The 27,996-nt window shown below is 55.3% G+C and overlaps 7 protein-coding genes across 7 annotated transcripts; 5 read left to right on the top strand and 2 right to left on the bottom strand.

Annotated features, from left to right (window-relative positions):
- Positions 1-702: 702 nt before the first annotated feature.
- CTAM01_07320 (patched sphingolipid transporter) lies at positions 703-4,595 on the top strand (the record flags this gene model as incomplete). The annotated part of the gene is made up of 2 exons (XM_060523343.1): positions 703-969; positions 1,032-4,595. The coding sequence occupies 2 exons, from the start codon at positions 703-705 to the stop codon at positions 4,593-4,595; spliced, it is 3,831 nt and encodes a 1,276-aa protein (XP_060382081.1).
- A 3,021-nt stretch (positions 4,596-7,616) lies between these two features.
- CTAM01_07319 (viral A-type inclusion protein repeat domain-containing protein) lies at positions 7,617-11,632 on the top strand (the record flags this gene model as incomplete). Its single annotated transcript, XM_060523342.1, has 3 exons — positions 7,617-11,222; positions 11,283-11,426; positions 11,498-11,632. The coding sequence occupies 3 exons, from the start codon at positions 7,617-7,619 to the stop codon at positions 11,630-11,632; spliced, it is 3,885 nt and encodes a 1,294-aa protein (XP_060382080.1).
- Positions 11,633-14,636: 3,004 nt separating this feature from the next.
- Positions 14,637-16,393, top strand: CTAM01_07318 (uncharacterized protein; the record flags this gene model as incomplete). Its single annotated transcript, XM_060523341.1, has 4 exons — positions 14,637-15,185; positions 15,247-15,370; positions 15,454-15,572; positions 15,647-16,393. The coding sequence occupies 4 exons, from the start codon at positions 14,637-14,639 to the stop codon at positions 16,391-16,393; spliced, it is 1,539 nt and encodes a 512-aa protein (XP_060382079.1).
- A 428-nt stretch (positions 16,394-16,821) lies between these two features.
- Positions 16,822-18,630, bottom strand: CTAM01_07317 (cytochrome P450; the record flags this gene model as incomplete). The annotated part of the gene is made up of 4 exons (XM_060523340.1): positions 16,822-16,956; positions 17,016-17,843; positions 17,904-18,266; positions 18,319-18,630. The coding sequence occupies 4 exons, from the start codon at positions 18,628-18,630 to the stop codon at positions 16,822-16,824; spliced, it is 1,638 nt and encodes a 545-aa protein (XP_060382078.1).
- Positions 18,631-19,814: 1,184 nt separating this feature from the next.
- On the top strand, positions 19,815-20,307 carry CTAM01_07316 (uncharacterized protein; the record flags this gene model as incomplete). The annotated part of the gene is made up of 2 exons (XM_060523339.1): positions 19,815-19,958; positions 20,077-20,307. 2 exons carry the CDS (start codon positions 19,815-19,817, stop codon positions 20,305-20,307), a joined length of 375 nt encoding a protein of 124 aa, XP_060382077.1.
- A 2,398-nt stretch (positions 20,308-22,705) lies between these two features.
- CTAM01_07315 (uncharacterized protein) lies at positions 22,706-23,185 on the top strand (the record flags this gene model as incomplete). Its single annotated transcript, XM_060523338.1, has 1 exon — positions 22,706-23,185. A coding segment is annotated over one exon (480 nt), but the record flags the coding sequence as incomplete, so codon positions are not given.
- Positions 23,186-24,185: 1,000 nt separating this feature from the next.
- CTAM01_07314 (uncharacterized protein) lies at positions 24,186-26,480 on the bottom strand (the record flags this gene model as incomplete). The annotated part of the gene is made up of 2 exons (XM_060523337.1): positions 24,186-26,045; positions 26,100-26,480. The coding sequence occupies 2 exons, from the start codon at positions 26,478-26,480 to the stop codon at positions 24,186-24,188; spliced, it is 2,241 nt and encodes a 746-aa protein (XP_060382075.1).
- Between the last annotated feature and the right edge of the window lie 1,516 nt (positions 26,481-27,996).

Raw genomic sequence — 27,996 nt, 5'->3', positions numbered from 1 at the left:
CGTGACTGTCATCGTGACGCCATTGATTCTGCGGCGACTAACAGCGGGGTGGCTGGGAAGGAAATACCCAATAAAATTGCTGGAGGACGTCCCCAAGCTCCCCCAAGGACCCCAGCCGAGAGCGAAAGGTGGACCCACTTCTGCAGGCAGGAAGCACCAGCAGCCGGTTGGGTGGGTGCGGCGCTGCGGCGTTGCGTGGTTGAGGTACGCACCTCAGGCAGTTCCGTAGTGGCCCGTGGTGAGTGCCAGCACTGAGACACCCGCTGCCGCTGCTGTTTCTGGTGCAACTTGAGGTGGATGACGCAGACACGGCCGTACAGCGTACACGCGGGCGGAAGAGTCGCAAGTGCAAGTGCGCCACACGAGCAGCAGCCCACCGCACCTACCTTACCTTACCGGAGCTCCCAGAAAGCTTGCTACCTACCTTACCCCAGAGGCAGGCGCACCCGGACGGTACCTTCAGGTAGGTATCGTGTGTCACTGCAACCACCACCCAACCTCCATCCGTCCCTCTCATTCCACACCCGACATCTGCCATCAAACCACTCATCGTCCCTTACTTTTTGGGTATTTCTGCGCGACGGGCGTTTCCTTCCTCCATCTCTAATCATCACCGCATATTTCTCAGTATTCTTCTTCTTCAGCACACTACTCCACCAGGAACCCGGTCCTAGCCGCTGAGCGGCATACACCAAGCCCACGATGACGCTATTGAAGCTGCTCGGAGCTGGCGGCCTGCTGCTGGCTTCCCTGAGCAGCACTGTTGCAGCAGAGCCCTTTACGCCGAAACATGAAGCCGGACGATGTGCCATGCGCGGCCACTGCGGCTCCAAGAGCTTCTTTGGCAAGCAGCTGCCCTGCCCTGACAATGGTCTGGCTACGGACCCCGACGAAGACCTGCGAAAGCAGATTGTCGACCTTTGTGGCGCTAAATGGAACTCTGGCCCGGTTTGCTGCGATGCTGAACAGGTACGTTATCGGCTTCAAACACTTGGTTGCTGTTCATCTTACTGATGTGTGCTGCTCAACAGGTCAAATCGCTCGCCTCCGAGCTCGGCACCCCGAATCAGATCGTTTCTTCCTGTCCGGCCTGCAAAGACAACTTCTTCAACTTGTTCTGCACCTTCACATGCTCTCCCGACCAGTCCCTCTTCTTAAACATCACAAAGACCCAAGAGAAGAACAAGAAGACTATGGTCACAGAGCTGGACCAGCTCATCTCAAAGGAATATGGAACTGGATTCTTCGACAGTTGCAAGGAGGTCAAGTTCGGTCCATCCAACTCTAGGGCCATTGACTTTATCGGAGGTGGCGCAAAGAACTACTCCCAGCTGCTCAAGTTCCTGGGAGACGAGAAGGTCATTGGATCGCCCTTCCAGATCAACTTCCCCACCGAGTACACCGAGCCAGGCATGGCCCCTCGCGACATGACCCCGAAGAAGTGCAATGACGAGGACCCCAACTACCGCTGCGCTTGTGTCGATTGTCCTGCTGTCTGCCCGGAGCTCCCGGCCGTCTCGAAGCCTGGCGAATGCCATGTTGGTCTTTTACCCTGTCTCTCGTTTGCGGCCATCTTCACCTACAGCGTCCTCTTGTTCGCTGCCATCGCAGCCGTTGTCGGACACGTTGTGTGGAGACGCCGTGCCAAGAGAGAGAGTGAGCGCCTCCGACTCCTGCAAGATGCGTCTCCCAGCGACGATGAGGATGAGGGTGACCTGGTTCAAAATGGGGCCATGTTCGATAGACCTCAGAGATACTACAAGATCAATACCTGGTGCGATGCGGCCTTCAGCAAGCTCGGTCACGCAGCGGCGCGCTACCAAGGAATCACGATTGGTGTCACGCTCATCGTCGTCATCATTCTCAGTGCCGGTTGGGTCAGGTTCGACCTCGAGAAAGACCCTGCGCGTCTATGGGTTAGCCCCACGTCTCCTGCTGCTCAGGAAAAGGCTTTCTTTGACGAGCAGTTTGGTCCATTTTATCGCGCCGAAAAGGCCTTTTTGGTCAACGACCAGCACTCCAGCGGCCCAGCCCCCGTTCTCAGCTACGATACGCTGATCTGGTGGATGGGTGTCGAAAAGAGCGTCAAGCAGCTGAAGGGCCCCAAGTTTGGCGCGACCCTCAATGACATCTGCTTAAAGCCTACCGGAACCTCCTGTGTTGTCCAGTCAGTGGCGACCTACTTTGGCGATGAGCCCTCCCTTGTTGGCAAGAATGACTGGGAGGATCAACTGCGGCAGTGCGCAAAGTCCCCCGTCGAGTGCCGTCCTGATTTCGGTCTTCCTCTCGAGCCGAACATGATTCTAGGCGGTTACGAGGACGATCCCGCTGCTGCTCATGCGATGACTGTCACCTGGGTCGTCCAAAACGCTGTGGAAGGTAGCCCGGCCGTTGAGCGTGCCATGGACTGGGAGGTTGCGCTGCGCGACCGCCTTCTCGAGGTTCAGCAGGAAGCTTCGGACCGAGGGCTTCGACTTTCCTTCTCTACCGAGATCAGCTTGGAACAGGAGTTGAACAAGTCAACCAACACCGATGCCAAGATCGTCGTCATCAGCTACATCATCATGTTCCTCTACGCCTCTCTTGCCCTCGGATCTACCACGCTGTCATTCCGGGATATGATCAGGAACCCAGCCGTGGCTTTGGTCCAGTCCAAGTTCTCACTCGGCGTTGTTGGCATTCTAATTGTCCTCATGTCCATTAGCGCCTCTATCGGTCTGTTCTCCTGGTTCGGACTCAAGGCGACGCTCATCATTGCCGAGGTCATTCCCTTCATCGTTCTTGCCGTCGGTGTTGACAACATTTTCCTCATCGTTCACGAGTTTGAGCGCGTCAACGTGAGCCACCCTGACGAGATGGTCGAGGAGCGTATTGCCAAAGCCCTGGGACGAATGGGTCCGTCGATTCTTCTCTCAGCTATGACCGAAGTTGTCGCTTTTGCTCTCGGAACGTTCGTGGGTATGCCTGCGGTGCGCAATTTTGCCGCCTATGCCGCTGGTGCTGTCTTCATCAACGCCATCCTTCAGATCACGCTCTTCATTTCAGTTCTGGCCATGAACCAGATTCGCGTGGAGGACCACAGGGCAGACTGCATCCCCTGCCTGCAGGTCAAGGCAGCTCGCGTCCACCTGAGTGGCGGAAACGGCAATGCCAACGCGCGGTTCTACGAAGTCCCGGAAGAGAGCTGGCTGCAGCAGTTCATCCGTCGTACATACGCACCGGCCATTCTCGCAAAGCAGGCCAAGGCAATCATTATCGCCATCTTCTTGGGTCTGTTTGCCGCTGGAATCGCACTTATTCCCGAGGTGCAACTTGGCCTGGACCAGCGCGTTGCCATTCCCGACGGCTCCTATCTCATCCCCTACTTCAACGATCTTTACAAATACATGGAGACCGGTCCTCCTGTCTACTTTGTCACCCGAGAGTTCAACGCGACTGCGCGCAAGAACCAACGCGAGATCTGCGCAAGATTCACCACCTGCGACCAATTCTCCCTCTCAAACATCCTGGAGGGTGAGCGTAAGAGACCCGATGTCTCATACATTTCATCGCCTGCTGCCAGCTGGATCGATGACTTCTTCTTGTGGCTTAACCCTGACCTTGGCGATTCGTGCTGTGTTGAGAACGGCAAGGCATGCTTCGCTGATCGCAACCCGCCATGGAATATCACCCTGTCCGGTATGCCCCAGGACGGTGAGTTCGTTCACTACCTCGAGAAGTTCCTCAAGGCACCTACCAATGACGACTGCCCGCTCGGTGGACAAGCATCGTATGGTAATGCGGTGGTGGTCGACTCGGAGAAGGACACTATCCCTGCCAGTCATTTCAGAACGATGCATACCCCGTTGCGGAGCCAGGATGACTTCATCAACGCCATGTCGGCAGCCCGAAGAATCGCGTCCGACATTACAAAGTCAACGGGTGTTGAGGTTTTCCCCTACAGTCTTTTCTACATCTTCTTTGACCAGTACGCCAGCATCGTCTCGCTCACAGGAGCTCTTCTCGGTTCGGCTGTGGCAATCATCTTTGTCATTGCGTCCATCCTTCTGGGATCTCTCATGACGGCGCTGGTCGTCACCGTCACAGTCTGCATGACCGTTGTCGATATTATCGGAGCAATGGCAGTCTTCGGCGTGTCACTCAACGCCGTGTCGCTCGTCAACCTGATCATCTGCGTCGGTATCGGCGTGGAGTTCTGCGCGCATATTGCGAGGGCGTTCATGTTCCCGTCGCGCACCGTCATGGAGCGCGCCAAGAACCGCTTCCGTGGCCGTGATGCCCGCGCCTGGACTGCTTTGGTCAACGTTGGAGCCTCCGTCTTCTCTGGTATCACCGTCACCAAGCTTCTCGGAGTGTTCGTGCTGGCATTTACGAGGTCAAAGATCTTTGAGATCTACTACTTCCGAGTGTGGCTGTCTCTGGTTGTTTTCGCAGGCACTCACGCTCTCATCTTCCTCCCTGTTGCTCTCAGCTTATTTGGAGGAGAGGGATACGTTGACCCCGAGAGCGAGGGCGGCATCGAGGAGGATCTTGCCAGCCGCAGATACCGGGCTCTCGTCCCGGACGAGGAGACTGATTCGGACGATGACTATTAGAATGATCATGGCTTTACCTAGGTTTTGTAATAATAGTGTTGGGAGTAAATAAAGTGGGATTTTGCATTTCATCCAAGTGTGCCTTTTTTTTGACATGATCTTTGGTAAAGTTCACGATGGATTTTTTCCCAATCACGCTTGTCCGTTGTAGGACGTGCTAGTTAGGGGCATGGGCAACTCAACAGCCAATGCCGTTGGGCACCATGGCTGTCTAGGCAATTCTGCAAGTATTACCTTGATCGTACTTTTGTTGAAGAACCGGAGGCTGGGCATCTTGAATGGCAATCCATGGGAATGCGTGTAGCTGGTGTGACTACAAGGCGAAATAGCAAGCCTGACGTGTGGACACATCGCGGTGCCACCAACGGCGATGTGCCACATCGGCGGGCGGGAAGTGGAAGTGGATTGCGGTGACATGGTTTGACAGCGCATCATGCCCATTGGGTGTGGGTTGGGCTGTAGCGCGGGGTGGTGGTACCATTATCGCTGGTGTTCGTTCATCGTTCATGATCTAGGGATGGCATCGCAGCGCCTGTGGACTGAGACGCGAGACATTAGGCTTAGTTATTGTGTTGAACTTGTTGAAGCTGGAACTGTCGAAGGCTGTATAAGTAAGTGTACCTATTTTAGGGGTCCAAAAACCAGAAGAGCGCTCAGTTTCCATCCCATGTGTATCCTTCATACCAAAAGTGATATGGAGACTTTATGGTCACGAGAGAAGCCAGAATTTTTTCAGACGAAGAAAAATCCCCCCTACGGTGACTCTGTACCTTTGTACTCGGACATAGATGACAGTTCTGTAATACGAAGAGGGAAATACAATCAAACCAAAAAAGTAACCGGGGCTCTGGGAGGGGAGCTTCACCTGAGGGTCAAATTTCCGTATAATGAATTGGCGGGTTTTTCTTGTCGCTCGTGCCCCTTTGCGACTCGTAACTTTTGTAAGGGTCTCATTGTCTCTGTGCCGCAAAGAACAAGCACAAGACGCGTTTCTCTTCTAGCAGAGGCCGCGGCGCGTGAGATGGACCGGATGGTTGATAGCTAGTCAGGCTAGTTCAGGGGTTCGTTGATGATGGCCTCGGTATTGGGGGATTGGTGATGGGCAGCCTTATTCACAGCGTTCGTACCTCTGCAAGTGTACAAAACACTGCAGCCTCAACTTTTTTGCCCTCTCGTCCATGAGTTGTTCAACTCCATAGTCTTCCGGACCCTCTCCCTCTCATCTGATACTCAGCCACTGGGCCTGGCCTTGCTGGGACGAAGGGACAGTAGAACTGGACTGTCCGACTCAGTCAATGCCATACCTGCGCCGATCCCGCGAGCCAGAGGTCTTGTGACGCCGTTTGGGCGCTGGGCGAATGGAAACGAGTTATCCAGAGGTTGCATAAAGATGATGGAACAGGCGCTTCTTGGGGCCGAGATTTGGGGGGGAACAGAAATGTTTGGAACGTGGAGAGAGACGCAAAAGATACGTAGCTACAGCCTGTCCGTACAGGTAAGGTACTTGTGGTGGAGAACGTGGTGAAGCCAATTGGACGCGCCCATGTCCTTTCAGCGAATGACAGGTGCGAAAAAGGGGGGCCCACTGCCCGAGCTCCCGAAGCGAGAGCCGCCCGCTGTCAGCACTGTCCACTGGTTGGCTCATCTCTGAGAGCTCAGGACCAGAGGTACCTTATCGCTGGTGCTGGCTGTCAGGGGTAAGGTACCGACCGCTAAACTTGTTTCCTCTTCCCGAGACGAGAAGCTTGGGAAAACAGAGAAACAGAACGATAGAGCCTGAGGGCCATGGGGCAATGCCGTGAGAGGTTCCCAGGAGCCATGTTCAGGCATCTGTCCGCGAGTAGTCCTGCATACGTATTTTGGGTGGCTTCCGCCCAATGTTCTGGCCTGGCTTGTAGACGTCTTGCTGTTCTGGTCGGGTGTCAGTGCTTCAGACAGCTGGGGATGCATCCTCTGCCTTGAGTTACCTTGGTTAGTGCAGCGCCTGTGCCGGGCATGTATACATTGGATCGTCTCTAGGTAGAGCCTAGATAGAAGTAGGTACCTCATTCCACGCTTGGCTTGAGATGATGGTGGGAAAAGGGTCCTGTCTGTGATCTGAGGTACCTCACGGGCACAAGAGTACGGAGTGCTTGAAGCTTATGACTGATTGTTGGACATGGCCAGCGTCGTCTCCAGCGTCTCCATGTCCCCCATGTTGCTCCATCCGCCAATCTCGAAGCAACCCTTTTTTTTTTCTTTCTCTCTTACGGAGTACTGCGTAAATCCTCTACCAGGAGTCCAGGACCCATGGCCTTACCTAATTAGACACCTCACCTTTCTCTGCCTCACCCAAAGGTACCGGCTCAATTCCTTCCTGTGCCTTTGGTCCAGCAATCTCCCAGCTCCCAATTCCTCTTCAACCCCCCTCTCTCACACCTCTGTCCAGCTCTTTCGCCACTGTTCAGAGCTTCCCAACTTGTAGATATCACGACGGCATTTCCGTGTCGTTTCGTGCGTCATTTGTACTCTTGTTTCGGCTTTCCTTTCAACTATTTTGTTGCCATCGTTCTGTTGATTTCCCCCGCGGTGAAAGTTTAAGCTTTCCCAAACAAGGAAAGTCAAGCGGCAAGGAGAAGGGGAAAAGGATAAGAAGTAAAGAAGAAGAAAAAAAAAAGGAGACGACCAAGCAAGACACCACCGCGTACGACGTGTCGCAAGGTAAGTCACAACAACCAAGCACCAAATTTATCCTTCTCCGACCTCAATTGTCGTCTTTTGAGAGCTCAATGCAGCTCTGCATAACCATCTCAGAGACCTTACCACCCCAGGAATGCTGGAATGCTGTGGCTCCCTCCACAATGTTGCTCTTCCGCCTACTTCCCTCCTTCGTCTCTCCCAATTCCTGCAGCTACCCGAGATTCCTTCCCCATCACTTCCTCATGAACTGCCTTAGCTGACCTGGATAACGCGCAAGCAGAACTACCCGAACGACGACACCCTCTCCTCCTCCCGAACGTCCTACCACCATCGTCCACAATCATGTCCGACGCCGGTAGCTTCGAGGTCGTCCAGCACGACGAGGCCCCCAAGCCCGCCGCCGCTGCTGCCACCACCTCGCCGAGCACAAAGTCCACCGCCTCAGCTGCCTCTTCCCTGAAGAAGCCCGCTTCGAGCTCTGGAACCACCGCCGCTGCCCGCCGCCCGACGACGTCCACCTCGAGCACCGGAAAGCCTGCGAGCACCACCTCCTCCACTACTTCTCGTGTCGCCGGCGGCCTGACCAAGCCTCCTACCCGTCCTCCCGGAAGCAGCTCCAGCACTGCCAGCAGCACCGTCCGCAAGCCCGCGAGCACCTCCTCCACGGCCACCCACCGCTCGCGACCCAGTGTATCCGCCTCCGAAGACGAATCCAAGAGGACCGCCCGCCGCACCTCCACTGTTCCCAGCAGCAGTGCCGCCTCCCCGAGCAAGGAGAGAAGGACTTCCACCCTTGGTACCGCCACGGCCGCCGCCAGGAAACCTGCCAGCTCCACCAGCAGCTCCGCCGCTCCGCGACTCTCCTCGACGACATCGCGCACCCCGAACTCGGTAGCCCCGCGTCCCTCCTCGATCAGCTCCCGCTCCTCCGCGGCCACCAGTACCGGCGCCGTTGCCGAGGCCAAGAAGCGCCTGTCCACCGCCTCCACCTCGACCACCTCCTCCGCCGCTCCCAGACGGTCCATCCGCCCCGATTCGTCCGGCGCCTCCGAGGCCCTTGGAAAGGAGGTCGAGTCTCTCAAGGCCCAGCTCACCGAGAAGGAGACCCAGCTCGCGGACAAGGAGTCGCAACTGAACGAGCTCAAGACACAGGTCCAGCAGACCCAGGACAAGCTCACCCAGTACACCGACGGGGTGAACAGAGATGCCGTTCAGGTGAGGAACGCCGTGTACAACATCCAAAAGGCCCACCAGGACCAGGTTACCGAGTTGAAGGCTAAGCAGACGGAGCTCGAGAACCAGGTGGATGAGGCCAATGAACATCTAATGGCCACCGATGCTGACTACGAGAAACAGCAGAGCGACTACACTGAGGCTGTTGCCGCCAAGGAAGCCGCCGAGGCCGAGCTTGCCTCGATGAAGCAGTCCCTCGAAACGCTCCGAGCGGAGCACGACGAGAAGCTCAAGGAACGCGAGTCCGCCCTGGCCAAGGCCTCGGAGGAGCACGCCGCCAAGCTTGAGGAGCTGCAGAGCTCCCTGACGGACCAGCACAAGTCTGCTATTGACGCTCTTGAGGCCAAGCACAGCGAGGCGCTCAGCCAGGGCCAGTCCGCCTCCGCCGACAACGAGGAAGCGCTGTCCAAGATGAAGGACAGCCACGAGACCGCCATCGCCGAGCTCCAGAAGAAGATTGACGAGCTCACCGCCTCCCAAACCGAGCTCGAGGCCGCGCACGAGAGCAAGGTCTCTGCCGAGGTCGAATCGCACAACACCAAGCTCGCCGCTGTTGAGGGCGAGATCGCCGAGCTCAAGACCAAGCTCGAGGCTGCCGAGAAGACAGCAGAGCAAGCCAAGGCTGACCTCGACGCCAAGACGGCTGAGCTGGCCGAGGTCCAGGCCAACGTCGCCGACCTGGAGAGCAAGCTTGCGGCTGCTGAGACCGACGTTGCGAAGGCCAAGGAGGAGGCTCTCGAGTTCCAGAAGCAGATTGACAGCATCAAGGAGGAGATCACTGCCAAGGACGAGGCCCTGGAGAAGGCCAAGGCGGAGCACTCTGCCCAGGTCAAGAAGCACGACGCCGAGCTCAAGCAGATTTCCCAGGACTACGAGGAGGAGATTGAGTCCCTCAAGGGAGACGCCTTCTTCAAGCGCAAGTTCCAGGATCTCGAGGTCAAGCACACCGAGCTCGAGACTGAGCATGGCGACCTGAAGACCAAGCACACCGAGCTGGAATCGCAGCATAGCGACCTCACCACCAAGCACGGCGAGCTGGAGTCGAAGCACACCGAGCTTACCACCAAGCACGGCGAACTCGAGACCCAACACGGCGATCTTTCCAAGAGCCTCGCTGACGGCACCGAGACAAGCACCAAGGCTCTCGAGGCGGCCAAGGCTGAGCTTGCCGCCGCTGTTGCTGCCCTGGAAGCACGGGAGGCCGAGCACCAAAAGGCGCTCGACGCTATCCGCGCTAGCCATGCTGAGGAACTGGAGGGTGCCAAGAGCGGAGCTTCTGCCGACAAGGATGCTCAGCTTGCCGAGCTCCAGAGCCTCAAGGATAGCCACGCGAAGCAACTCGAGATTCTCAAGGCCGACAGCGAAGCCAGCCTTGCCAAGGAGCTTGAGGCTCTCAAGGCCTCTCACTCTGAAGTTGTCGAGGCTCTCCACGCGGAGACTGCCGGCGACAAGGAGAAGCTGCTCGCCGAGATCGCTGCCGAGAGAGAGAAGGCCCTGGCGGAGAGCACTGGCAACAAGGAAGAGCTTCTTGCTGCCCACAAGGAGGAGCTCGAATCCATCACCAAGAAATTGCGTGCCGACCACGAAGCCGAGCTCGCTGAGCTCAAGGAGAAACTGGCGAGCTCTCACGAGGCTGAGCTCGAGGAGGTCAAGACTAAGCTACAGCAGTCGCACCAGGCTGGAATCGAGGAGGCCAAGGCCAAGCTTGCCGAGGCCCACCAGGCCGAGCTGGCTGCCGCGAAGCAGGCTGGCGACAGCGCGCACACCGAGGAGCTCTCTACCCTCAAGCTTCAGCTCGACGAGGCCCTGACCCGCATCCGCGAGACCGAGACTTCGAGCGCGGCTGCTCTTGCCGAGGCCAAGAGAAACCTCGACGACTCTCACTCGGCCGAGGTTGAGAAGCTCATCTCCAGCCACGCCGAGCAGCTTGAGGCACTGAAGCAGCAGAGCTCCTCTGGAGCCCGGGCTGAGCTCGAAGAGATCAACAAGGCTCACTCCAAGGTTGTGGAGGAGCTGACTAGCCAGTATGAGGCCAGAAACGAGTCGCTTGCCAAAGAGATTGAGAAGATCTCGGCCGATGCCTCCAAGCTCGAATCTGCCCTCCAGGCTGCCAAGGAGTCTGTTGCCCAGGCGGAGACTGACAAGACCAAGACCCAAGCTGGCGCGGCCGAGCTCGAGGCTGCTCTCTCCGCTGCCAAGGACTCCATCAAAAAGGCCGAGACGGAGAAGGCCAGTCTCGAGGAAGAGCTCGGCGAGCTCGGTGCCATGATCTCGGTTGAGAAGATGGCGCGCGCCGAGGCTGAAGCGGCTCTCGATGCCGTCAAGAACAAGACGCCCGACACTGCTGAGGCGGACAACCTCCGTGAACAACTGAACAACACCAAGAAGGGGCTTGAGCAGGAGCTCACTGTAGTGCAAAAGAGCCTCACCGTTGCCAAGCAGGAGGTCGAGGATGTCAAGGAGGACCTGCTGCTCGCGCAAAAGGAGCTTGAGGCATCTCAGTTTGAGGCCGACAAGCAGCTCAAGACCTACAAGGCCGACTACGAGGAGCTCAACGACACAATGACCAAGATTGTGGAGGAGGAGCAGGCCAAGCGCAGAGCGCTGGAGGAGCAGGTTGAGAGCCTGAGAAAGTCATTGGCCGACAAGGAGAAGGGCGTTGAGGAGTTCCAGGCGCAACTCAAGGTCAAGGATGCCGAGATTGCAGAGGCCAAGGTACGTTTTTTTGGTTCTTGTTACGTGCGGCTCGGGCGAACTATCACTAACACGATGCAGGCCAACGCATCGGCTGCCAAGCCTAAGGGACTTGCGGCCAGCAGATTTGCCGTTGGCGACGACGAAGACGACGAGGCGGACGGCTCAGCGGCCAAGCCCGCGGAAGGTGAGGAAGAAGACCATTCCTCCGAGGCACTAGCTGTGGTGCGAACGCCCTGCTTGATGCTCCCTATGTTTGGAGAGATGGGACAAGAATGCTAATTCGGGATTCGCAGCTACAACGAGCTAGAGTCAACGCGAACCAGATCCACAATATGGACCGCGACATGCAGGAGAAGAACCTGGCCATGCTGGAGTCCATTACAGATTTCCAGCAATCACCGCACCTCAATAACAACAATAACAACTAGACACTGCCCAGCACACTTTCCGAAGAAAGACGGGCAACTCATGGACAGGATTAAAAAAGGCAAAAATGTCTGGGTTGGCTAGTAGGCTTGTCACCGGCCTGACAACTCCCGCAACACAACGCAACGCAAGGCTCGTTGGCCGCTTCTCCTCGCCCACCCCGCCTGGTCGGGATCGAGGTTTCTTGTTTTAATACACAGCACGGGGGTTTTTTACATTGTTTGGCGCGTCTAGTAGAAATGGCAAAAAAGCATTGCACTTGCTCGACTACAGACGCGCTGGCAACGGAAAGGGAAGAGAAGTGCTTGTTTTGCGTACTGATGCTCAAATTGATTTGCAGGAGATGGATAGAGAGAATGGGGAGAGACAGCCGACTGTTGTCGTGCTGTAGGTGCTGCTGCTGCTGCTGTGCTGTGTAGCGTGTCAGAATAGTTTGGCATGCGGTTGAGTGAGTGTATGTGTGTAATTGTTTGGAGGAATTTGCGTGTGACGGGACGAGGTAGCAATGGACGATACCCCCTTTTTCCTCTCGCAAGCCCAAATTTGCCAGTTCCCAACTTTCCGCGAGTCCGAGGGTCTCCATCGCCGGCGCTGTAACTTTTTGTCTTAGAAATTGAGTTGCCGTGACTGGTGATGTTGCCGTCGGCCATCACACCGTGGCTTACGAACTTACGGTCCGCGGAAGCGCTATCCGTACTTCCTCGTGGTAATTAGACTGGGCACCAGGAACCCCCGAACTGAGTCGAGAGTGTGCGGGTTCCTGATCCGATTTTCCACAATCCAGGTCCCGTAGATTTCAGGGCCCAGGCTCTGCCATGAATTCATAACTTTGGTAGTTAACCATGTCTAGACAAAGCCACGAGGTGGCCGTGGTGGCAGTGTTACGAAAGCTGCGAAATGGGTAGTGCCGCGTGCTTGCTCCGGTCTCCCGCGGGCCGGCTTAGGTTCCCTGCTAAGCAATACTAGTTAGCCTACGAAGTAGTGGTTTCCATGGTTGACGCGGCTCGTGGAAGAGGGGGCTAAGGTTGGACTTGGTTAGTCGCCGTGAGTATCCGTAGTGTTGAAGATTGCTGTGGTCCCCTTTTTTCTCCCTCTGGTGGGCTCTCTTTCTTGTCTTCATTATTCCTTGAGAACGGACCGAGGTTGTGGTTCGTCGTGATGAGGTGATGTGAGGTGAGGTGGCCTGGGATATGGTGATGCGCCACGGAGGCCACGGAGGCTTTCGTCAGCGGCCTGGGCCCGGGTGGAGGTGGGATACCTAGGTTTGCTTTGCTTTGCTTCTGGCCGCTGAGTAAAGCTGTTTCCTGGTGTCATGATCCCCATCATTCGTCAGATCTCTTGCCTTCTGTCTCTTCTCAGTCTCCCCGCCTTCCGATCTACGGATACCTACGGTCCACCGAGTACATCAAAGCTGTTTGGTTTCACGGGATGCGGGCGGGCGGGCGGCACAGAAAACAACTGTAACACACAACAACATTGGCATGCCACACGGTACGGCATTCTTTTGACGCAGAAACACTCCAATTGCTGCAGAGACATGAATCGCATCTGCCCAATCACGGGAACAGAAATTGCGCGGGACAGTGGGGGAGGGAGGGGTGGTCGCGCAGCGCCGGGTGGAGGATTAGCTGATGGTGGATGGGTGGATTTTCTGCCTCTCTTTACTCCCCTCTTCTGTCTTGATCCCGTGGAGAATAAGTGAGAGTAAGGTGACTTCGTTCCAAGACGCGATGAAACTACAAGCTGTGTCCTGTTTTTCTTATTTAACACGGAATTGCCGTTGAAATTTCTCAAACTAGCCGTTGGAAACATCGCATTGGATCCTCTTTTGCTTTGACCTCGTACTTCTTTTGTTATCCACATTTCTCATCTACCGAAAGGCAATTGTCGTTCGATTCTTGCATTCCAAAGGATTGTTAGCGGGAGAAGATCTCTCTCTCGGGGGGTCTCTCCTGCTGTTCTACTCCCCTTGGGACCTTTTCGGAAGCTTATCCGGCTTAAGCTTGCTTTGATAGCAAACAAACCCAAGACCGCATTTCTCTATTCCGCCGAACCCTTTTACCTCAATCTGGATTCTGGACCAGCCGCATATTACATAGGGAGAGTCAGGACGCGCCGACACGGTGCCAAAAACCCCCCTCAGCTGGGGAGCTCCAGTCGGCACAGGTCTAGACAGGGCCCCATTCCTACTAGCAAGCGCAAGCGAGGCGTGCGAAGCCTGCGAGTGTTACGCAGACTGGCAGGCTTATCCAAGCTGCTCGTAACACCTCGTTTGATTTGATAACGACTAGCGTACAAACGTGAAAGAGCTGGGCCAGCGGGCTTGCGAAATCGCAGAAATCCTCGACTTAGGACAGCGAGATAAACAAACAGCTCTCGGAAAGGCCATATAAGAGGGGCAGAGGGCGGACAGTATTTAGGGCTTTTGAGGCGCCGCGCTGTTTCCTTCAGCTGAAGGATTGATTTACCTACATTACTGCTCCAGTTCGAGTTCAAATCAATCCATCGAGACCGAAGACGATACAAACTACGGCTTCCTACCTTTAAGCCTACATAAGCCTACATATCTACGCCCGCCAAAACTCAGCTTGCATATACTAGACTCGACGCCTTCTTCTTACTTGGCCCTTTGAGTCTTTGTCAGGCAACCCGCGCCCGCGAAACCGGGTTCAGCTCCAGATTTCCCGGGAATACCAAGGCCCGATCCGTTGTCTCAATATCACAAGCTTCAAGCCGCAACAATACCTACCTGACTGGTAGAGCAACATTAGGGGGAAACCAGCAAAAGACAGAGATCTTGATCGAAGAGAACCAAGACGGGACGGAAATTAGAGCAAGACGCCATCATTCTTTCACCCAGGACGGAAACACCCGGTTCTATCTGAATTCAGCTCCCCCGCGATCTACCTACCTTACTAGACGACTCTTATAACACCCCCAACCCGCAGATCCTGCCTCGTCCTCCCCCGAAAAGTCGACTCAATGAGAATCCCTCGACTCGCAAAGATGCAGGCGGAACAGCAACAGCAATCTTCCTCCCCATCCCCGGCCGCCACGCCGCTCCCAATCCTCTACGCAGAAGACACCCCCTTCTCGGAATACTCCACCGCAGTCTGGGGCCGCGTCTTCAACGCCCGCCGCGACTTTTCCCGGCGCCCGGCCGCCGTCGTCACCGCCACGCGCAAAGCCCACGTCGTCGAGGCCGTCAAGATTGCAAACGAAAAGGGGTGGCGCGTGAGCGTTCGCTCGGGGGGCCACTCGTGGGCCGCGTGGTCTGTTCGCGATGAGGCGCTGCTGATTGATTTGGGGAGTATGGGTAAAGGTGTTGCGGGCAGCGGCAACGAGGATGGCATCGCGTATGATTCCAAGACGGGCATTGTCAGTGTTGCGCCGGCGAGGACGGGGAGGGAGGTGAATGGGTTTCTGGCTGGGCAGATTGGCGGGCCTGGGGATGATAGTATTGAGGGGATGGGCAGGTTTTTCCCTGGTGGTCATTGTCCTGATGTTGGGCTCGGTGGGTTTTTGTTGCAGGGTGGTATGGGGTGGAATTGCAAGGTGAGTTTGTTCGGCCTGGGATGTCGAATTCTTGAAAAGGGAGGAACTGACAAAAAGACAGAACTGGGGCTGGGCGTGTGAGAATATCGTCGCCATTGAGGTTGTCACGGCCGATGGACGGGAGCTCCGCTGCTCCGAGACGGAGAACGCCGACCTCTTTTGGGCCGCGCGCGGCGCCGGACCGGGTACGTGACTTCCGGCCGACCCCTTCGCCTTCCCCGACTCATCGGGGGATAGAGAAGAAAACTTGGCTAACGACTTACAATAGGCTTCCCTGCCATCGTCACCCGCTTCCACCTCCGCACCCGCCCCCTGACGGGCATGTTCCAGTCCCTCTACTTTTACTCCCTCGACCGCTTCGAAGAGATTCTGAACTGGGTGATCAAGGTAAGCCCTCTCTAATCCGTCTACGCCTCATCCTCTCCTGACATTTCACGCAACAACCACTAATACAACAACAGATCTCCCCAAAAGCCTCCCCAGAACTCGAAATCGTCCTCCTGGCCCTCACACCACCAGGCCAAACCACCCCGCAAATCATGGCAAACTTCCTCTCCTTCTCCGCGAACCCGGAAGCCCTCATCCCCCTCCACTCCTCCCACCCCTCCCGGCCCCTCGCCACCGTCTTCGCCACCCCGACCTCCCTCCCGCAGCAGTACGTCGACCAGGACGCCTCCAACCCGCCCGCCCACCGCTACATATCCGAAAACGCCTACGTCTCCAACGACGCCAACGTGCCCAAGGTCCTCAAGAAGGCGTTCACCGAGCTGCCCACGCCGCAGTCGTTTGCGCTGTACTTCTCCATGAATCCTTGCTCTCGGCGCGCGCAGCAGGCTGCCGGCGAGACGCCGTTGTCGTCCAACGGCACCGGCAACGGCGCGGCAAAGACCATGCCCGACATGGCGCTCAGCATGCAGTCGGACCACTACTTCGCCCTCTACACAGTCTACCCGGACGCCGAGGACGACGAGCGCTGCCAGGGCTGGGTGAGCGACATCATGGCTGGCGTCGAGAGGCACGCGGCGGGCTCGTATCTCGGTGACGCCGACTTCCGGTACCGCAGGACAAAGTTCTGGGGCGACGAGCAGGGCAAGAGGCTGATGGACGTGCGCAAGGTGTGGGATCCCAAGGGGCGGATCGCGGGGTACTTGGATACCGAGGATGAGAGCGGAGTTGAAGGGTTGAAGAATGAGTTTGAGTGGGCTTGAGTGAGCCCGGTTCTCAGACTCTCTTTTCTTCTTGTTATTGGTGTTTGTTTTTCTTCTTTTTTGCTTGGGCGTCGAGATGGATGCATATATACCTGTTGCCGAAAGATATCCTGTTCGAAGACTGCATTTACCTAAAAGGAGGAGGGGCCTATCAGATGCGAAATGGTGTATATAAAGACGTGGAAGAAGGGAGTTGGGTTAGGTCTCCGCTGCTTGTTCTCAGTAGAACAAGACCTGTTGCCGAAATACATCCTGTAAAAAAAATCTCACGAAATGATGCAGATACAGGTGCATGTCAGAAATAATATGGTATAAACAATTTCTGATTTTTTTTTCGGTTTTTGATATATTTACTTCGATAGTATTCATCCACGTCGTCAATCTCGTCAACAACCATGGTCCATCTACAACAACACCTCACGTAGTCTCTATGACTCAACCTTCTCGTTGGTACTGTCTTTGGTAATGATATCCCTCCTGGAAAACTTGGCCTGGAAGTTGTTCTGCTTGACGAACCACGCGTTGACCAGCTCCCACTCTTGGCTCGGGTCCTTGAAGGAAATCTAGTCATTGTCAGTATCGGCAGTCCTCTCTTTACAACAGCAAAGTGTTGCAAACTTACGTCGAATCTCCTGAGCAAGCTCGGAATGACCTTGTAAATCTCCAACAGACTAATGTTCTTTCCGATACACGTCCGGCTGCCCATGCCAAACTGGAACATGTGCCCGTTCATCTCCTTGATCCTCTTCTCCTCCGCCGCGGCATCCTTGCCCTCCTCCGGCAACCAACGCTCCGGGCGGTAGGTATCGACATCCTCACCCCAAATCTCTGGTCGGCGGTGAATAATCCACGCGCTACAGCCCACAATCGTGCCGCCCTTGACAAAGTGGCCCGCGATCTCGGCGCCCTGGTCAGGGACGATGCGCTCCAGCGGCAGGCCGGCGGCCGGGTGCATGCGGAAGGCCTCCTTGACACATGCATCGAGATACACGAGCTTCTGGGCCTCAGTCCACGTCACCAGTCCCGTCTCGTTATCACTGAAGCCGCCCTCCCGCGCAAACGTATCCAGCTCGTCCCTCAACCGCGCCAGCGCCGTCGGAGTCCGGAGAAGGTAGTAGAAGACGGCAGCCAGACTGATGGCGGTGGTCTCGGAGCCGGCAAAGGCCATGCTGACGGCCATGGTCTGGACAAGGATGTCGGACATGAACTCGGGGCGGGCCTCGCGCGCGGCCAGGAACTTGGAGAGGAGGTCGGGCTGCTCGGCGAGCTTCTTGCCCGAGGTGACGGGGAGGAGGGGTTCCTTGCCGTCGAGCTCGGGGAGGCGCTCGGCCATGCGGTCGCGGGCGAAGCGGGCTACGGGGAAGGTGGCGTCGATGAAGCCCCATTGGGAGAGCTTCAGGTAGATTGGGTTCTTAAGGAGCAGGAGATCGAGGAAGGGGATTTGGCCAATCTTTGGACATGTTAGCTAGTTGTCTCGGAGTAGCTCCAGTGATACTCTGGATGGACTTACCGGTGCGACATAGAGGAACAGCTTGCCCAGGTAGGCCACAATTCCATCAATGTCCTCATTCTTCTCGATGAAGCCGTGGCGCTTGCTGTAGGTGATCTCTCCAATGACGTCGAATGCGTAGAACTGCAACCACGTGGTGAAGTCACATCCCTCGGGGTTTCCAGCAAACAGCTTCTCCGTCTGAGAGAGGAAGAGCTTCGTCGTGTTGTCGACAAAGGGCTCATACTGGACCAAGGCGGACATGGAGAAGGCCGAGTTGACGCAACGGCGGAACTGAGAGTGGAAGTCATTGTTTGTCGTGCTAAAAAGGGACTCGAGCCTGAAGCCCTTGGCAATAGACTGTTGGACAATGTAAAAGTCGGACTAAGACGGTTAGTTGCTGTAGATGTTGTGAAGATAACCATATGGACTCTACCTTTACGAAGCCCTTGTTCAGGCCGTAGATGCTCTTCAAAGCAGCTGGGTCGGCAAAGGAGAGAGTGTTGGGGCCGAGACGGACAACGTCACCATATTTTGCGTGCAACTTTTGATGTGTAACCTCTGGACGGCAACCCTTTACATCGAAGAAGCGCCACCAGTCTGTCAATGAGGCCAGGAAGGGTCCTGGGTACTTGTTGAGGCCATTGTTATAGCGGTTCTTCACCAGCCAGGCTACAATAAGTGACAGGCCTATTGAGAGCCAGTGCTGTGCGAACGTCTCTAGTATCGTTTCTGTAATGCCGTGCATCTTGACTGAGGTTGTGTTGTCATGAGACGGAGCTTGGCCGTTGAGTATAACAAAACGCAGCGAGAAAGGTCTTGGTGGCGGCACCCTCGGTATAAGAAGACTGTAAGGTAAACCTCCAAGCGGGTGGATCCAAGTAGATGTAGCCGGGCGTGAAATGGAATTCCCGATTCAGGTACCGAAGTGCAATTTACCCAGTTTCTATGTTGGGATGTGTCGACCGGATCCTATGGGGCATACAGGAAGAGGTATGCGAGGGGGCATGCCGTATGGTCGACGTGCAGGTCCTGCGGACTGTGCCTCGGCGGGGTGGAGTCAAGGAGGACCAGGCGTCACGTCGAGATGGCAGATGCGCTTAGCTTTTTCGTGTTATGTGTATGTGTGTGTGTGTCTGGTTTTGGGGCGGCAGGTCGGCAAGTAAATTATTGGGAACCTCTCGGCGATCTATGGGCACCGCCAGTAATGTAGCCAAGACGAGACGGCACCGCGTAACTGCAAGGTAGGACGAAGCTCGGAGAGTAGTAAGTGGAGGGGGGAAGGGAATGGGGGCAACTGAGAAGAGCCTAGGAGGATGGCTAGGAGCTTGAGAAGGTTTCCAACCCTTGACGAGGTATCCTCTGCCTACGGATACCTAGTGTCTGACTATGAATACCTTAGTCTCCACGGCCGAGGGGAAGAGCGTTGGACATTCGGCGCAGAGTCTCGTGCGAGATGAGACAAGACAAGACAAGACAAGAGGGCGGGAACAGAATAAAGTTAGAATTTCGCAAGGGTGTTTGCGCTTCTGGGATATGGGTTGGGGGACTGGCGGATCCGAAGTGGAAAAAATGTGGAAAAATTGGAGAGAACCTAGGAACTCGGGGGAGACAAGAAGGCGGTAATGGTAGGCGCCGTGCCGAAGGGTGAGGCGGCGGCGAGAGAGGGAAAGGTGTCACAGACTCGCTGTTGCAAGATAAAGCCACACGGAAGAGGCTGGAAGAACACGAAGATGAGTGAGGATAGTCGACGCCGAGAGGTGCCGTTCGGGGTGACCAGGACTAGGACTGTACCAACCGTCCGGCGTTCAAGGCCACGCGATTTCGGAAGACGAAGACGTTGACGATTACACTCATCACTAATCGTGGTGTACTAGAATCGTGTGCTAAAACAGTAGCTCGGTAGACGGGTCGTTGGCTGGTCGTTTGAGGATGGAGCGAGTCGTCCGGTCCAACAAGAGAGCAGAAGTCGGACAGTGTGACAAGTCCAAGAGGGAGGCAAACATCAGCAGAGAGTGTGGCCCCAAAGGCGCCGGCGTCTGTTTCCAGAGCCGTAGCCGTGGCCGTATACTAGAGGTTAGACGGAAAGAAGCAGCCCATCGAATCGCCCCCAGACGACCAGAGGAAATCAAGACTTCAGACTTCAAGATACGCGGACGGGGTACTTTGTGCAGGTGGGAGCCCCCAACGTCATGTCCTGGGAAAGAGAGAAGACGAGAGCAAATGGAATGCCACACCTTACGCAGCAAGCTCTTCGACGCTAGCTCGGGTCTCAGGTACCGCAGCTTGCGGTGGCCACTCAGAGGCTCGCAGAATGACACCGGCGGGATGTTCTGGTATGAGTGGTACAGCATGTTCAGCTCCCACTTTGCGCGCGAGGGATTTCCAGCCAAGTCATGAGAGATCCTGGGGTAGGAGCCTGTAGGGGTGAGGGACCCTAGTTCAAGCCCGCCGTCCGTCGTCTTTGGTTCCTATGGTGAGAGAGAGTGTGTGTGACCGCTGCCGAAGGGACCGAGCCGGATGATGCTCTGAGCAACGAGTCACGGCAGGTCGACGCTGTCATTGTCATCATTCATGTTGCGCCATCATGGTCCTCCTCCACCGGGGGGTCGCACTCGCAGCGAGACAGGTCAGCTGTCAACCAGAGCTGGAATGAGGGGCTCGATTGCCTGCCGAAGCAGCCTCAACGTCAACGCTCGTGTTGGCAAGGACACGGACACCCACAAGACAGAATGAGGTCTGCGAGGAAGAGTTACCGCCAAAGGGCCCCCCCTCCCCCAGCCCAGATGGAGGTGATGGAGGGGTGGTGGACACCTTGGTCAGGATGCTGAAGGTTAGTCATGAGTGATGGAATCTTCGGCAGATGCATTTCTCATATTTCTGTCGAGAACTCGAGGGCCCTCGTCCCAAGTGCGGGCACTCGCCTAACCATACCTTACTGCTCACTGAAAGCGTTGGCCCCGAGGATACGATCCTGATCGAGAACAGAGAGCGCTGATTCGGGTTATCCGAGGCTTGGCTGGAGTCGTATGATATCCAGACGCATTACTGCCGCATCAGAACGAACCCCGCGAGACTCGAGAGACAAGGCACGTCGGAGGCGGAAGAGGTGCAGAAGAGAGCTATGCAGAAACGGGAAGATGGAGCCGCCTCCCCCATGTCTGCTTTCGATGCTCTACGGAGTAGTCAATTGCTCGACCGACTGCTCAGTGCTCCAGGCTCCGGAGCACTCCTCAAGACATCCCGTCAGCTGCAAGTTGCAGCATTCTGTCGGCGGTAAGCTGCGCAACTCTCAAGACACCGGGCGGCGCGCCGACCCACCGTTGGGTACCTTATCTGCGGGGGAGGGGCCCCGTAGGATGCTGGAAACAGGCATGACATGGCCAAGGCATCTGGTGGGGGGCACGGCAGTTGTAAATGCGCTCACTTGCTCTGTCAGGCTCTCTCCCTCTCTCTCTTTCACTGTGAGTCTCACTCTCACTCTCATTCTCAGTCTCACTCATGGCTGCTGTTTCAAGAACCCATGGTCTCGATCTTGGTCTTGTTTTGGGTCTGGACAGCCTCAAGCAAATACAGTAGAGCCATACTCTCCCCAATTAGAAGTCCTTTGTTCACAAATCCTCGGCCTACCAGACCATGATACCGACCCATTCTTGCTATCCATACATAGGAAATATATCCAGTCCCCTTTGTCAACGTGTCTCACTCCTTTGGCTCGCCGACATCGCCGAGACGGGCGAAAGAACAAGAAATGTTTGCCTTCATTACTGATCATGAACTCATAATTCCATAGCAATCAGAGACATCCAAGCTCGACTTCGATCCGACTTTCATTTGCCGACTTTCTGGCCCGGAGTCCATCCCAACTCCCGTAGTCCAAGACATCACAGGGCTCCACGTATGGGGTTGATCCAGGGAGAACCCCTTCCCTACCAACGCAGTAGCCTTCTTGGTCCCTGACGCAGCGTCGCTTGGAATGAGACGTGATTGGTGCCGGGGCGACGGTCAAACGCTTTCGGCCCCGAAAGGAGGGAGAGACAGGCGCCGGACCCTCCCCTTCATGCCATGATACCTTGTTTTCACCGCAGACACGGAGCCTTCACAAGCACGAGCTTGTGGAAACGACATGCTCGTATGGACACTCCCTAGCGAAGTGAACGGCACAGTTGCGATCTTCGTACGCGTACGAGCCTTTCTCCAGGCTTCGGCCTCGGCGCCCATTTATCCTCCGCCCCCCGAATAGCCCGGCTTCTCTCGGCCCTCTCATCGGCCCTCTCGTCGGAGTCTCCTGTTCTCATCCAGCAGTTCTGGAACCTCCTCCCCCAACCACGCGCCGCATACCCGCTCCCGCCCCGGACACCTGGCTTCACTGACAACTCAAGGGTTCCCCGCACATGCATCGCCCAGTGACGCCTTACCGCCGCAAGGATTAGGTACCATAAGTGCATAGTAGCCGAGGGATGGCACATTGTATTTCCTGAGATGAAGTGGTTGGGTTACAGCACATGAGCTTGACGTCTTGTTGCTTCTTCGAACAGTGTCGCAAAAAGAAAGTTCTTGCCCGTTTGTGCAGATTGAGGCGTTCCCAGTCAGGAACGACCCGGCGAAAGAATTCCAAAATTGTATAAAACACCACAAACAGTGCATATTTACATCACACCGAGTGAAGATACTTGTTACACCAAAGAGTGGAAAACCAACCCAGAGTTGGACTGTTTTACCGCCCAGTTCTAGACTGTCAGACTGAAGCTGGAACAGAAGTTAGAAACAATAACTACAGGCCTCAATACTGTACACTAACCAGTGACTCAACCCGGTTCTAAAAAAAAAGTAGCCTCGAGATTCGGTTTTCTTCGGTAAATGATCCGGCCAGCTCTGTTGATCGCTCCAAAGCCCAAAAGCCAAAAGTAGGGCCGTCGTCTGGATCCAACTTCCCCTACCGTGTTAGCACAGTAGACCAACCTTCCATCTCACGTGTCGAAGGCCGAAAGAACCGCACGCTTGTGCGCCGTCGCGCCGCCCTAAATGCTACCCCAGTGGCCTGTGCCATCGTTCGCGGGGGAAAGTCGCCGGTTCGGCGGTTCAGAGTAAAACAGATCATGTATTCCATAGTGTCTCTAGTGTTAAGGAATTCGGATCTCCTAGTTCAAGGGCTCATGAATGAGGATTGTCTCTTGGATGTTAGCGAGCTGAACTATTCCCTTGTTTTTTTGATCTCCAGCTCGTTACTCTCACCCGCTCCAAGTAAGTCAAGCGATTGCTCGCTCTCGCGATCGAAACCAGACACATCTCTCAATGTCTAATCTCACTATACGAGGAACAGAGACCGAGAAGGCTGTCTGCAGTTGACAATTACTTCTCAGTGAGACATCGCCAAACCCTTCCAGGGACCAACCCTCGTCCTCCATCTCCCGCTCTTTCAAATCCTCCTCCCAAAAACCATCTGCCGAAGGCCCCACGGCCAGCGCACCCCAGTCGTGCCCCCATCCTCCCAAAAGCCCCAACCAACGGGCCCCAGTGTCACGGCGTCGCCTTACGTGGCTTATCAGCCCCCCCCGAAGCCAAAATCTTCGGCAGATGTTTTTGCGCGTGTTCTGGCGGCCGCCGCAACCAGAGGAGCCTGAGGAGTTCCAGAGGTTCAGGAGCTATGGGCGCCTTTCCTCTCCTTCTCAATCCCGTCTCCTGCTTCTCACTGTGTAGGTTATGGCCATTGTTTCCCACGCCCCCTTGCGCCGGCCGTCCGTTTCCTTTGCCCGGCCCCCCAGCCCAATGACACGAACAGGTGGGATCGGATCGGAGGTGCCCACGTGGGAAGAAGAGGGAATCGACACTACACAGACTACACTGTGGCCGCTCACCTATGCCGTTTCCGGATCCTGCTATAGCCCTTTCTAACTCCGTGCTAAGAAGACACAACCTCACGGCGTCATTTTGACGTCGTATCGTGATATCGTCTCTCCATGGTCAAATCTTCCAGCAGAGCCTTCGTGTCAAAATTGCTGCTGTTCTGACCGGTGATTGGGGCATGATTCATGCTGTTCGCTAATTGCAACCGCATAGAGGAAACGGTTTGGTAATAATTGGCATCATCCGAAACGCTGATTGCGAGTCATCACCGCTGATTACGCGTGAGGTGAGGTATTAGGCGAAACCCTGCGCGCAGACATGATCGAACTTGATAAATCGAGGCTTTCTCATATGCCCGGAATAATGATATTGAGACGCTCGCTAGGAATGTGTGGGTATCCTCAAAAGACAATAAACTCGCAGCTAGTGTATCTCAACAAGTCGGCACTTCTCAGCTCAAGTTGCTGCAAATGCCGGAACCTCCTTGCCTCTCGATGCTGCGTGTGCCCTGGCGCTTTGCTTAAGCAAGCTGATCATAGCTATGACATCGCCTTCGTCGCGTTTGAGCATCATTGCGAGCGCTTGAGTATCAGCGTCTGGTCTTGCGGACAACGTCTGTAGAAGCCACTTGGCATCTGCTTCAGGCCAGGCAAAGGGCTCAACATTCACCGATCCTCGCGTAGTATGTAGATGACGATTCACTGGTCCAGCCTGCTGTCTCTCGTACATGCTTTGTTGACTCTGTTGCGGGGAGCCTGCCATTCTGCGTGCTTTCTCGGCTGCAATCCGCTCTTCCAGTCGTCTATCGCAAAACTCCCGTTGTCGTCGTCTGGTCTCTTCGTATTCGTGCCGCTCTCGCTTTTCCTTCTGTTTCTTCTCAACGAACCGCTGTTCGTAAAGTCGTTGCCGCTGAATCGTGTGATTGACCTTGGTCCAAGTCACATCCAGCTCTCGCTTGAAGCCTCGTAAATAGTCGGCCAGCTTCCCTCGACTGAGCTTCTTGGATAGTAATTGCTCCTTCTGCCTCCTCCTCGCAAGGTTTGAGAGCATGCCATAGTATAGCTTCTCAATCCAAGCAACCAGTCTGTGCATAATTTGCAACATCGTTTTCGTGAACGACCCGGTGTAATGTGATGTATTGTGCTCAGTACCCTTTTGGAATACGTTTCCAAGCGTGACCACAAGCAAAGGAATGACACTTTCGTACAGCTCCTTAACGAAACGTGGCGCCGGCATGTCAGATTCGTCGCCGGGGCTGGGCTTCTTCGCTTTCGTGGCTATCCTATAAACAAGTGTGTCGACTTCCTTGAAGGTGTGCCTGGCATCGACCGCATCTGCATCGCTCGAATGCAAATAGTCGCATTGTTTACTGAAGAGGGGCGCACGAGGTGCTCCTTCCCAGAAATCGTTGAGTAGGTGAATGCGGTCCCAGAGAGGTTGAGTTCTCTGCGAGAGTTGCGCCGGCCCAGTTGTGAGGTCAACTGCTCTTCCGTCTTTGGAGCGCATCCAACCCACCCCATTCATCAACTCCTTGATGCTCTTCAATGACGGTGATTTGACTGCCGCCGCGGTCAGTCGGTCTTGTTCTTCGGGCTTGTGAAAGATGAAATGATCGTCCGGGTACTCGTAATCAACCTCCGGAAAGAGGTCAGGAGTCAAAGGGTCCATATCATCAACCAAACGTCGAAGCTGCTGCGTTGGCTCTATTGGATGTGGCTCCATTTGGGAGTCGGTATCCCCTGGATAGGCATCATCCCCCCTTACTTGTGCAGACGGCGGCAACTCAGCCATAGTTGGATCGTTGTAGAGTTGCTCATCATCATCACCATCCCCGTCGCCTTCTTCTGAGCCTTGCGCCGAGCCTTGCTCAGCGCCCTCCCCGTCTGTGTTCTGAGTCTCGCGCTCGACAAACAGTCCATCCCCATTGTCTGGGTCTTGTGAATCAGATTCTTGTGAATCAGATCGCGAACCGGACGATTCGTCCTCTTCGTATGATGATATTGAAAGGTCGACTGCGACGGCAGACCCTCTAGGTGGGCTACTCGCAAACTCATAGATATCCGCTCTGCGGCCTGCAGCAGCGGCAGGTTCGTCCTCGTTATCTGGGTCTGGCGTCGCTTGAGAAGCGTCGGTATTCAGAAAGCCTTCACTTAGTTTCGTCGCTTTCGTTCTCGAGAGTCGACTGGACTCTTGAGTTATCTGCCCCTTTCTGGCACGGCTTGCGTTCGTACGATGGGTATTCGTTGCTTCCCTACGCAATGTATCTACCCGGAGATCCTCACGTATCTTTCTCGGCCGTCCTCGTTTTTTGGCAATCTGCAGGATCAAATTGTAAGCTTTTTGAAGTAATTTGGAATGGCTTGAGCTTACTTGTGCTTCCATCGGTGCCTCCGCTACCAATGGCAGAGCTGCACCTTCGCTTTGGTCGTCTGTTACTTCTTCATCTTCTTCTTCTGGATCATCTCCTGTTGTCTGTTCGTCTCGTTCTCCTTGGCCATCTTTTTCGACGCTGCCTTGATCTACGTCCACCTGATCTTCTTCCTCCGCATCCTTCTGACTTCTTCGTCTTCTCTTCACTCGTATAGCCTCAAAATCCCTAATGTCCTCCACATCAACGTGACCGAGACGTTTGCTGCGCCGGGTTCCCGCCGGAACCTTATCGATGCTGCTGGTCGGTATGGCCCTCTCGCTACCTCCCGCAGCTTGGCTCTTCGCCGGCCGAACAGATCGTTTCCTGGTGGCTGCCGGCATCGCCGTCTTTCGACCGGAGATACGGTTGTGTCCTAGGTAGGAGGTCGACTTGAGGAATATTCTCTCAAACAAGGCGACGTGACCGCGATTGATATTCAGTGCTCTTGGCGTCTCATTGTCGACGATCCGTCGTTCGTCCAATGGCGCGGATGAAGCAGCTACCGACGAAGTATCGCGACAGGAACGCGCTCCTAATGCCTTCCGACCAGAGCGTGTTCCGAGCAGGGATCATGTTGCTATTGCCCGCAGGCGGGGCCGGCGATGGCCCCTCCTTCCGGCTGAGTCAGCAAGAAGGGTCCCTCAATTCGACACTGCCCTGGACGGAGACATTCACGTTTCCTAAGTCAGCATGTTCCACACCAACTCGAAGGATTGTGCTCACGACAGTATGCACAAGCAACCCGATGACCACAGCATTCGAATGCGGTTTCTGAGGCCCTTATCTTGTAGGAGGGCTGCGTCCACCGCTGGGGTTCACATGTTCACCCTTCCTCGTACTTGACTCGGTCTCCTCCCCGACGATAGCTCATCCCTTCCGTATTGGGCACCTTGTTCAAAGTTTTGATCGAGATGTCTTCACTCCTTTCTACAACGCAGCAGGACATGTTAGTCCGATGGTTACCGAATTGGGCAAATTTCTAGAGCCGAGTACGACTTCCAGGAGCGAATCCTCCGCCAAGACGTCATCAACACAGTTTTTGACGAGAACTAGGCTTGCAAGTGCAACACTTAGCATCATGAACAGGTTTCTCATCAATCCCTATCTATGACCTTGGAATCTCTTCAATGCAAAGTGTCATTGAGTCTGGCCCAAAGGCAATGGTCTGACATGGGCTCCTCGAGATTTGGCTTTCGTGATAGGTTCGCGGATGAGTTCAAGGTAGTCCGACGAGGCGAAAGAAGCCAGCATCATGGCAGAGGCAACCCTTACCCTCACACCACTTCGAAGCGTACCCGAGATGGGAGCTTACTCTCTTTAAACAACACACAGACTCGTCGAGCATGGAGGTCCATGTCAAACATCGACGTGTTCCAACCCAGATCGCTATCCAAGTCCACTGCGTTTCACCCATAACCTATCGGACGCTGATCTCCTTCTGCAGCTCTCACTCGTTCATCGGTCTTTTTCAGCTGAAGTGGTCTCTTCTATCTACCTGGCAACAGTTGGAAACAATCGTGCCGATCGTGCATGATGCGGCTCAGCAACTGGAAGCCACAGGCCCACAGCCTTTTATTTTCGTCTGAAAAGCTGCGACATGTCCCGTTCCCGCCCTCAGCTTCCCGGAGCTAGAGCTTCATGCCGTCATGTAGTGTCGGAGCTTCTTTTTGCCATGGACTTATGGTGGCGACCGCATCCGTTTCGTCCTTACTCGATTCTTGGCCAGACGCGCCAAAACTGTGATGGGAAGCGCAAGGAAGAATGAGGCCGTCCTTGCCGGTGTGGGTATCGAGGTGCCGGGCAATAGGTAGGTTCTTCCCGTCCCGGACACGAGGCAAATAAATCTTGTTGCCGGAA

This window comes from Colletotrichum tamarilloi (assembly GCF_030869305.1).
Source record: "Colletotrichum tamarilloi strain Tom-12 chromosome Unknown Scaffold_22.1, whole genome shotgun sequence".
NCBI lineage: Eukaryota > Fungi > Ascomycota > Sordariomycetes > Glomerellales > Glomerellaceae > Colletotrichum > Colletotrichum tamarilloi.
Note: the sequence above shows the minus strand (reverse complement) of the source record. Positions and strands in the feature narration are given on the sequence as shown.